Below are 11484 nucleotides of genomic sequence, written 5' to 3'. Positions count from 1 at the left end.
ACTGAAAAGTACAGGATTCCCTCTCATCCCTGGATTGGCCTGGGTGGGCTAATCCTGTACACATGGCTCTTAGCTAACTACGGCAGGATGTCCAGTGAAGTACCTTCTTAAGTTTGTCTTTAAGTTCTTGTGGGACTCCACTATCAGCTGAGGCTAGTCTTGATGCCCAAGAATGTACCACCCTGGCAAACACTGAGCCTGTTGTTGACATCTTGATGGAGCAGGCTGAGACTTCGAAGTCTTTGCATAAGGCTTGCTGAAATCCCCTATTGCTGGGTCTTGGGCAACCTATCTGCATCCATAGGGAGAACTGAAGGTCAAGTTAGTCCCAGGTTCGTCCACCATTGGAACCTTGCGTCTCTTAGTAGCCTCTGGTATCAGAGAATAAAGCTTGGGGGGGAAATCTGATGGTTAGTTTTTTGTGTTTTTTGTGTTGTTGTTTTTTTAAGCTATAAAAGGCTGTGGGCAGTTAGAGGCTTGCCATTGCCTGCCTCAGCCTAGCAACCCTGGATTTCCATGGTTGTCTCCCAGCCAAGTACTAACCAGGACTGACCCTGCTTAACTTCTGAGATCTGACAAGTGTGGTCCAGCCTGGGCCATTCAGGTCTGGGCTGGCATCACTGCTTGTGGTACTGCCAGTTTGTACATCATCTGGCCAGATTCCACCAGACGTTCTGGATCAAAATCATCATTTTCCTTAAGTCTGGAGGAAATTCTAAGTACTTGGAAAGGAATCTCAAGTACAGCTCTTGAGGGAATAGCCAGGACTGTACTACTCCCTCTCCTTCCTCTGACCATTCCCATTCTGCCCTATCTGAGGATGGAACTGGGGAGTCTGAGTCCTTCCTGGACTTTTTGCAGCCATCAAGTCACAGCCCACTTATGGTGACCCCCTTGGGCTTTTCAAGCAGGAGATGTTCAGAGATGGTTGGCCTTGCCTGCCTCTGTGTCATGCCTCTGGCATTGTTTGGTGGTCTCCCATCCAAATACGGACCAGGCTGACTGCGCTTATTTGATGAGCTCAGGCTATCCTGAGCTATCCTTGCTGCCTCTGTTTCCTGGTTCTCCATAGAGTCTTGCGGGGACTTTGAAGCTTATGATCTGAATAGATCGGACTTGCTAAGTATAGCCCCCACCCCCCAAAAAAAACCTGTTATAGCCTCTCTCTGGCAAACAGTGGAGGTGGTGGAAGTGCTATCAAGCAGCAGCCTCATATGGTTTTCAAGGCAAGAGACAGCTAGAGCTGGAGAGCCAACCAGGGCTGACCCTGCTTAACTTCCAAGATCTGATCAAACTGGGCTAGCCTGGACCATCCAAGCCAGAGCCTCTGCCCTTGCCTGCCTCAGTGTCATGACCCTGGACTTCCTTGGTGGTCTCCTATCCAAGTACTAATCAGGGCTGACTCTGCTTGGCTTCTGAGATCTCAACAGATGAAACTAGCTTGGGCTATTCAGCTCTGAGAACAGAGAACTGGCAGGTCTGACTGGCAGCCATTTTCTGTTTGCTTGCCTGGGAGTGAAAGTGAAAGTAAGTCTGCAATGAGGCTCCAGATAACCAAGATGGCCACCACCATCTCCCCTGCCCTCCTATGGCCTTCCCTGGGCCTTCTAGCTCCCTGTCTGTTCCATGGGAACTTTCCCTCTGAATGGGAAAAAGGAGGGGGGAAGGTTTCTTTAATCCCCTCCAGCCTGTTCTAGGTTGGGGAGGATGGAAGCCCCAGGAAACAATTTCCTCTTCATCCTCCCTGAATAGCTTGGGGGTTTGCTTGGGGTTTTCCCCCAGTCTACCACCCTGCCCTCCTTCGCCTCCAGTCTAGGTTTTTTGGCCCCGTAAGGGCTTACCATGATTCTGGTAAGGGCTTACCATGATTCTAGAGGCTCCCGGCTTCTCTGTTCCACCGCACACTGGGTCCTCTGAGACTGGGGAGCTTGCTGGGTCTGCAACGCCACACCGGTCTCCTTGCAGACTCAGCCGTTTCCCCTGATGTGCATTGGTTGGGCCCGGTGGGAGTCTGCGTACACAGCCTTGGCTGCTGGGGATCTCCCAGTGCCATTTGCTTCATTTGCGGTTTGCCACCGACTGCAGCTCAAAATAATGAAGAGGGAAGGTCTCTCCCTTCTCTCTCTTCTTCTCATTTCTGGATCGCTGCACTCTACAGAGCACCCATGAAACATGTCTTGCTCAAGCAGCAGGGCCGGTAAGACTGGGATGTTCCCAGTGGACAGGCCCCTCCCCTTCCTGGATTGATCTGAGGAAACTGACCCTGTTCCAGAGGGAGGAGCCTATTCCCAAGAGTAAGGACTGCCCCACTCCCAGGATCACTGGAGAATATTTAGGGAGACTTGAATTATCACTTCAAGCCAAAATCACTATTTACTACAACGTAATGAACAAAACATCTGAATCATTTTCGGTTTAAAATCATTTTACAGCTGCTATGAATACAGCATCTCCTGATAAAAACATTAAATGTCGCAGTGACACATGAACTTCTATTCTGCAATTACTAGTAACAGAAGACCCATTCCAAGCAAAAAGGCAATGCTCCAAAATCTAATGTTTTCATCTTCAGCCTTGGGGTTCAGGAGTAACACCAGCAATAAAATACTTCCCTACTTAATCTGAAGAAAGCCAAAAGTGCAAGTGCAGTGCTATATCTCTAGTAAGCCAGGAATGGTGGTAAGGGCACAAAACATCCCAGAGTTTGCTTACATGTAGCACATAGCTTAGAGATATGAGTTGGAAGGCACAGTAATGCAGGACAGCGGGTAGCACTGACAGGTCTCAGAAAGATCTTAAAGTTAATATGTTATTTGGGAGTCCGTGGTTCTTGCTCAGTTTCCTTATTTAAAACCTCAAAACCTGGAGCTGTGGGTCATCTCTACTATTTAGGCTAATATATGGTACATCGGAATGAGGCTGTTGGCAAGCTAGTGGTCATTATCAGAGATAATGCTCCTGTGGTCCATGCATGATGCTGACATAACCTCTGAGACACAGAATTTAACAATCCAGTGACAACACCTTCACCTATTGTTGTTTGCAGACTGAGCCACTAGGTAACAGTACACATCTATCTTCATGAATGAGACGATTTCTGGACTAAAGGATAAAACCCTTATACTTGAAATACTGTTGTTTGTATTTGAACAGAAGCATGCAGAATCTCTTCCCATGTTATTTAATATTTTATCAGCTGAAGCATCTAAGTGGTACCTAAAACCACTAATACAAAGAGAAACCTAATACATACTGTAGGGTTTTTTAAATTGAAGCTTGATACACATTTCTTCGAACATATTAATTTTGCTTATTCAAATTATAAACTTGAAGCAGAAGTTAAGATTTACTAAATTATAGAATATTAATTATGAAAGCTTTTTGTGCATGCAAAGTGGAATACAAAAAAGTATCAGAAACATATACAGCACACATAGCTCCATAACTCCTATAGCCAAGAAAAGCACTGGGAAAAATATACTCATCTAGACCAACCTTTTTTCCTCTGATTATTAGTTTGAGTCTCATCTTCGCTAACATTTTCTCCAGGAGCATCTTGAGTTATTTCCAGGTTTTCCTTGATTTTGTTGTTATTTTTCTTTTCATTCTTCTCTTCCTTCTCCTTCTTGATTGGTGCTTTTTTATTCTGATGATTTATATTTTTACACTGTAATAAAAGAGTAAAAATTATGGAGTTGGACCAGCTTGTTCAAATACTAGCATTATTTTTTACAACAAAGGTTTACAAAAACTGGAGATCCATGTTTTTTCTGCTTCCAATTTTCTACCACTGCTACCCCTTTTCAACTTTATTACATCCGAAGAACTGACTTGCACCACAGGTCAAGAGGAAAAGCTTAAAATTAAAACAGGAAATGGCAGGTACTCAAAACTCCAGGATGTCAGCCACCACATATCTTAAGAAAATGACATAAAAACTACCTTACAAATTAAGAAAATAACTTTCTACTTGGAATGTGAGAAAAGTTTTACATCAAAAGTCTGCTTCTACAAAGAGTTCTGCAGTTGGCAGGCCTGAAACCAACAGACAGATCAACAGAGTGAAGCAGGGGAATGTATCTATATAGCTGAACAGCTCAAGCAAAAATCTTATTCCAAAGCAGAGGTTCAAGTAGCATATAATCCAAAAAATAAATCCAGAAAAACAAGCAGCAAAAAAGTATGTGTCATGTGCCATGTGAAGTATCCCACAGTTGCAAAAAAATGGGGGGTCTGAAGCCAGACAGGTAACACAAAGCAGGACTGAGAATAGCAGAGCACTGCATTCACAGCACATAGCAAGGCAAAGTAGTGGTACATGAGCACAATTTGGGAAAAGATTCTAGCTTCAATCTCACCTGCAAGGAGTGACTTGGTGGCAGAGACTACCGCACCATATGATGGTTACTATGTGCACTGGGAGAAGGAATACTTCAGCCTGAAGTATTTCTCTGCAAGCCTCTACATTGCCTTTGCATCTGCCCCAGAACCAAAGTTACTATTACCCTATTTTCCTGAAAGGAAGATGATCCTGAATATAAGACCATCTCTCTAAAAAAAGAAATTATAAATAAAGTTTTTCTTTTATCATACATGACTGTAACCTGTATGCAAACTGAATTCATCTCCCACTTTTTCTTGCTAGCACATGTGCAAAAAGCTTAGTAACTATGTTTTCAAGGTAAACAGAGCTACACACACCAGTTGTTTCTTCCCAGTTGTGCTCTGAAAAGGTCAAAATATATAATTATTCCCAGTCAATAAGAAGTGGCCATCTATTCAATAACATTTTGTAATTTCAATTTAACCTTCAAGAAAGCAAGTTTGACTTCATTACAAAGCAGCTATCCCAGTACTTCTGGAACTGACTCTTCTTCTACCTCTTCCTCCTCTTATCTGCTGCTTTTAGCTGCCAGCTTCCCTGCCACCATGACAGACATAAACCTGTTCCCTTCCCCAGCCCTTTGAACACTGAAGAGACCACTGCAATCCAATTGTGCTGCTCTTTTCAGCAGGGGAAACAACATTGTGATGGTACTGCTGAGGAAACAGGAAATCAGGCAGGTAAGCAGAATGTTGAAAAGAACAATGTTCAATTTCTTATTGCCTATTTGTGCAGGACAAGTGCAACATGTGCCCCAGGGAAATGACGAATTGCTCCTCTATTGAAAAGAATTTATTTTCAAAGTATGCTTACTTCAGAGTTTGCAATTTCACTTGGTGTTGGCCAGTTTGTTGCATCACTGAAATCATTAGCCTGCAATGATAATAAAAGTTCATTATCCAGATTCAGTTCTGTGAGCACACAGAAAAGTACCCACTTCTGACACCAGGATTATTAGTCTTATTTATTTAGATATTTATACAACATTTTTCCCCAACAGGAACTCAAAGTGGCTTACAACATTATTATCCCCATCTCCATTTTATCTTAACGACCACTCGGTGAGGCAGGTTAGGATGAGAGACAGTCACTATCCCAAAGTCATGGAGCAAGCTCCCATGGGCAGAGTGGAGATTTGAACCTGAGTCTCCCAGATCCTAGTCCAACACGCTAAGCACTACACTACACTGGCTTTTGTGGCAGTGGTATTGCACCACACAATTTTTAGAAACTATTCTTCACAAATTTTAATGAACAAAACAGCAAAACAAATGTAGTAAGGTAGTCAACAATTCCTAGTGTTGTACTTACTTGAAAAAACAGTATAAAAAGAGTCACTGCCTATCTCAACACCTGTGTGGCCTACAGACCATTTAGTTTCCTAACAGCCCAAGCCTGCATTTTAAAAAGGCTGAAAATGCTACTACAAGGACAGCAATTTGAAGCAGTTTCTTATAACAGTATATGCATTGATCAACTTTAGAAGCAGGTTTTGTCTCTGCTTGGCTATTCTGCATATGCCTTGCAAAACTGCACAAACATTTCACAGAAACTCATTAACGTGAGCCATCCTCCTGCATCTGAACTATATATGCTTCACTTTAGCTAAGCAGTACAATTATTAGGGCAACAACTTTAGGGCTTGAGCCCTGTAGTCTTTTTCATACTAAAAAAGTCAACTGACTGTACGGGGTTTGAGAGAATGTGTCTCCCACAATCCACCCACAAACCTCCATGTTTTTCATGGAGGTTCATGAGGTTTGTGGGAGACATGCCCTTGGGCTCCAAAGGCATTTAAATGCCTTCGGAGCCCATCTCTGGGTCGGACCGGCCCGACTGAGCTCTGAGAGTGAGCTCCGAAGGCCTTTAAGGTGGCCCAATTCAACTGAGCTCCCATAGTGAGTTCCAAAGGCCTATAAAGGACTTTGGAGCTCACTCTTGGAGCTCTGTCAGGCCAGGCCAACCTGGAGGTGGACTCCAAAGGCATTTAAATGCCTTTGGCGCTCACTTCCATTCAGGCGGCCCGATCCGGAAGTAAGCTCCAAAGGCATTTAAATGCCTTAGGAGCTCACCTCTGGGTGGGCCAAACTCCCCAAACCACGAACCAGTTTGTGTAATGGAGGAGTTCATTGGTGGTTTGTGATTAAGGATCTGTGAAAATTCTGAACCACAAACCTCAATTTCCCCACATTGTGCCCCCCCTAGTCTGTACACATAGAACAAAAAAAATTCACAACAATTTACATTCCATACTATATCACTAAGTAATTATAGTGTATGTTATCAAATTGGTAAATTAAGTACCCAAAAGTCCAATTAACAAGTTTTACACCCAATATAGTACCTTGGTAGATTTCTTTGTCTCTGGTTTTCCTGCTTTTATGACTTTAGCAGAACTTTGCAACTCTAAAAGAAATAGTAAGAAAATGATTGATACCCAAGATAGGAATAGTGCACAAAATAATGCCACAATAAATACATTGCTCTGTAATGTGCCACAAGACTCTTTGTTGTTTTGACTGTAACACACTAACACAGTTACTCCTTTGGAATTGGTCAGAAAATAAACATTTTAAGTACTCTATGCTAATATTATACCTCAAGAGCGACAACTGAAACCTGTTTAGGGGGGGAAACAAATCAAATGTGATTTAAATAAACAAATTCAGAGCTTTATGTGGAAACTGTATTGGAATAATACTCATAAAAATTTAAGGATAGTATAGCATGTACTTCCCTTATACAGTTTAAATTTTTTTTAAACTGAATGTACTAAAAACTGTTGATTCACTAATTTTGACGCACCTAAAGAAATGTATGTGAAATGCCATGGTTGTCCACTCAGTTATTTCAACAGAACTTAAATATCTCCTATGGAGGACACTGGGAAACCTTAGTTTCACTGTAACACTCTGTAGCATCAATTACACTAGATGTTACCAGACTGGTATCTTACAATATCCCTTCCACCATGTGAGATGACACATATAAATGAGAATTTTAGCTTTGGTTTTGATTTGACCTACAATCAAATCAGCTACATTCATAACTTAATTTTTAGTTGGATTAATATATGTATTGGTGGTTCTATTCCTCCCTCTGTATATAAATAAACAAAAGATATGTACTGTCACTATTCCTAGGTAATAAGAGTTTTCTTAACTGCCAAGCTTTCCTATGGAAAGGGCAATGGCATGTATTCATTATAAATTCCCTATAACAATGAAACTTTAGAAACAAATTTCCCAACCTATCTCTGTTCAGACACAACAGCAGCAAGTCACTCCCATGAAGACTGCAGATGATTTTTTAAAAATCAACATTACGGACAGTAATCTAAATGGCATAAAATGGCAAGATCCCATATCAATATACAATTTATTTGAAGGCTAATCTTTATGAAACCTTCAAAATAAGTTTGTTAGGAACAAAGTAAAAAAATCCCCTTTAATCTTAAATATAGACATTAGTCTCAAGCAACAAAGAATGGCCCCAGTTTGGTGTAGTGGTTAAGAGAGAGGACTCTAATCTGGAAGAACCAGGTTTGATTCCCCACTCCTCCTCATATAGCTGCTGGTGTGACCTTGGGTCAGTCATAAATTCTTACAGAGCTGTTCTCTTAAGGACAGTTCTCAGGGAGAGCCCTCTCAGCCCCACCTACCTCACAGGGTGTCTGTTGTGGGGAGGGGAAGGGAAAGGAATTGTAAACCGCTCTGAGGCTCCTTCAGGTAGTGAAGGGTGGGGTATAAATCCAATCTCTCCTCCTCTGAAATGGGCAAACATTTTGCTTTAAAGCGATTATTTACACAGTGTACTCCCTTCATATCTGTTGCACAGACAGAGTGAAAGAGCACAACATTGACAACATTGCTCAGTTTTTTCATCCAGTTTTTACCCAGTTTCCCTTATCCCACCTTTCAAATGATAGGGTCTTGTCCAATTCCCACCCCCACCCCCCACCAACCCAGATCAGAGGGAATAAAGCCAAGCTCTTGTGAAGTTGAAATACACAAATATAACATGATATGTGAATACATTTTGAAGACACTGATGTTTGCATGCAAGATTTTGCTTTCTGAACATTTGTAAAAAAAATCCAACTTATATCCACCTCCCAAATTCAGCCATCGAATTGAAGTATGTGCTGAAATATGGGTTTATGTCCTTATGGCCTTTACAAAAACTAGAAAGCATAAAGTTTTGGAAATACCATTTTTGGAATATGAATATATGCAATATCCAAAATAAAAACATGGATGTAGTATAATTGCTATAATGGTCAGTTTTATAGTCCAAACTTTGTACTAAAGACTTATCACAGGTAGATGCTAAAAAGGCACCAGAAAAACGGTCATCTTTCACTGACCTTGTATATATGAAAGCATCTTTTGCATACCACAGGGATTTAACTTTATGGCAAGTATCTCAAGAAATGCTTTAAAAACTCAAAAAGCATATTATATCGCCTAAAGGTAAAGGATTCCCTGGCTCGAAAGCCAGTCGAACCCGACTCTAGGGTTGCGGTGCTCATCTCCATTTCCAAGCTGAAGAGCCAGCGCTGTCCAAAGATGTTTCCGTGGTCATGTGGCCGACATGACTAAACGCCAAGGCACACGGAACGCTGTCACCTTCCCACCAAAGCGGTACCTATTTATCTACTTGCAATTTCTTGCTTTCAAACTGCTAGGTTGGCAGGAGCTGGAACCAGAGACGGGAGCTCACTCCATCATCTGGCACTCAGGTCTCGAACTTCCAGCCTGCAGTTCAGCGTTTTAACCACTTGAGCCATATCACCTACAACATACCCTTGCTTGAAGGCTAGTCGAATCCGACTCTAGGGCATGGTGCTCATCTCCATTTCCAAGCCAAAGAGTCAGCGTTGTCCGAAGACATTTCCATGGTCATGTGGCCAGCATGACTAAACACCTAGGCGCATGGAATGCTGTTACCTTCCCACCAAAGCGGTACCAATTTATCTACTTGCAATTTCTTGCTTTCGAACTGCTAGGTTAGCAGGAGCTGGGGCCAGAGACGGGAGCTCACTCTGTCACGCAGCACTAGGGTCTCAAACTGCCAAACTATAGACTTTCCGATCTGCAGCTCAGCATCTTAACCTCTGAGCCACCGCCGGCCCCTACAACATTTAAAAACACTGTCAATTTAAATTATTCCAGAGCTTCATGTTGTATTAGTCAATCCAGACAAATACTTAATGAATTTCCTTCCCTCAGAATACTTCCTCATGCACCCTAACCAACTCTGAATAATACCTCGTAATTCAATACAAAAAGGAAGTTCACAAAACTGACATTAAAAATGGTCACCTGTATCTATTATTTCATAACTTTTTAAAGCTGTGCACAACTTTACTATTGATAATATCATCTGTGTACTGTTGACAAAGCATACAGAAACAGAAAAATCTCTACAAACCATTTTCTGGGTTACCAAATTCAGTTCCATTTCAGAAACAGCATCATTCATATGTGCAGGACATGTATCCTGGTTAGTTTCCACAACAGCCATAATGGGAACAACTGAGTGTCCCTCGCTCACTGCCACCACCTTTTCATTCTAACTAAATCAATGATCTTAATGCAGGCTACTACCCCCCCCCCAGTGAGGCAATCCACACAACTTGGTGGGCATTAACCTTGGGGGGGGGGAGTTGGGTATTTGGAACACTACTTCCACTTGCAATGACCTGACAGCTAACGGAACTATTTTACACTGCTAGCCCCACCCTGAAGATAATATTCTAGATTTCTCCCCAAAGGCAGTGTTCCCCCTAAAGTTTGCACATGAGCAGCCGCTCATTAACACAGAAAGACCTGCTCAGCAGCAATCTGGAGCCAGGCAGGGCCTTGCATTGCCCATTGCCCATTTTAAGATTACAGCAGTTGTATTCTGCTCAGGATGTGAACTCTTCAGTTCAGTAGGGGGAGAAATTGAGAGAACATTGCCCAAAGCCCTTCAAAAGTGGCACATACCAACCAGGAAACAAGCATAACTTTAAGGAATGGGCTGAGAGCCATCAAGTACAAGGGTCTCACTGAACATATGCTTGAATACTGTGTATGGTATACATACATACAAGATAAATATAACACTAAGAGATTGACTTGTCAAAGAGTGTTGTTTTTATTTCCTAATTTTTTTGGAGGGACCAATTTAATGATAATGATGCATAGCTGGTGGATAGTAGTGGAGGTTTTGTTTAAAAGCATAATCCGTGGATAAAGCCGGTTCGATACCTTTCCTAAAATTTCCAATTATTTCCTAATCTCTTTGAACTCTCAAATAAAAACTGGCCGCGTTGCCTTCCAGGCACACCGCAGTCCAATAAGAGTTGGCTTTCGCAGCCGCTTCGCTCTCGTCTTCTTTCCCATAAAACAATTCCGAGACAGGGCCACGCCTCTTTCATGCTCATTTTCCTAATCTGAGCATGTATGCAACAAGGGAGACTTCAGGCGGCACTCCGGGAACTCCCAGGCACAGGCTGGTTGGACAAGCAAGCACACGCCTCACTCCGTAGCCAAGTCACTTGGGGTCGTAGAAGCTGCTGCAGCAGCGGAGCGAGCAGGGAAAGAAATTTGAGCTCGAGCGGCTGCCTCAGCCGCGCAAGGGGCCGCCGTCCTCCCACCACGCCCCTCAAAGCACCGCCGCCCCTGTATGACGACTCTCACTCGCGCACACGCACCCCTCTCCTCACCCGGATCCTGCAAGGCAACCTCGCTACCGGTAGAGGCGCTGGAGGGTGACAAGCTGCTGCCGGAGGCAGGGGGAGGTTTCCAACGGCTCCAGGGGTTCTCCTTGGGCGGGGGGGCCTCGACCAGGGGAGCCTGCGGCTGGGGCCGCCCCCGTTGTGGCCACTTGTGGTGGTCCTCTTCGTCGTCGTCCTCTTGCTGCTGTTGCCCCTCGCCGGAGCCGCTCTCGCTCACCACCTGGCCAGAAGGAAAGAGGCGCTGCTCCTGGCGGCTCTCTTCGGGCGGCCGGGCCCCCCCAGTCTTCTCCGCTCCGCGAAGTGGTGGCTGGGGGGCGGCCGCCGCGGACATGCCGAGTGGGGGCCTCGCCGCTGGCCTCCGCACCCCTCCCCCGCC

General features: G+C 43.6%; 1 protein-coding gene across 3 annotated transcripts in view; it reads right to left on the bottom strand.

Moving 5' to 3' along the window:
* LARP1B (La ribonucleoprotein domain family member 1B) overlaps positions 1-11476 on the bottom strand; it is a 58202-nt gene extending 46726 nt beyond the window's left edge. For 2 of the 3 annotated variants that reach the window (XM_015410468.1, XM_015410598.1), the window contains exons 1-4: positions 11085-11476; positions 6729-6790; positions 5198-5257; positions 3496-3667 (exon numbers count right to left, since the gene is read on the bottom strand). In XM_015410468.1, coding sequence (XP_015265954.1) covers positions 3496-3667; positions 5198-5257; positions 6729-6790; positions 11085-11439 — 649 coding nt within the window. In that variant the 5' untranslated portion in view covers positions 11440-11476. The remainder of the gene's footprint in view (positions 1-3495; positions 3668-5197; positions 5258-6728; positions 6791-11084) is intronic. The other variant, XM_015410536.1, reaches the window with a different exon arrangement.
* Positions 11477-11484: the final 8 nt, after the last annotated feature.

Source organism: Gekko japonicus, unplaced genomic scaffold (genome assembly GCF_001447785.1).
Source record: "Gekko japonicus isolate JY-2015 unplaced genomic scaffold, Gekko_japonicus_V1.1 scaffold108, whole genome shotgun sequence".
In the NCBI taxonomy this organism is placed as follows: domain Eukaryota; kingdom Metazoa; phylum Chordata; class Lepidosauria; order Squamata; family Gekkonidae; genus Gekko; species Gekko japonicus.
This window is presented reverse-complemented; position numbering and strand designations above follow the sequence as displayed.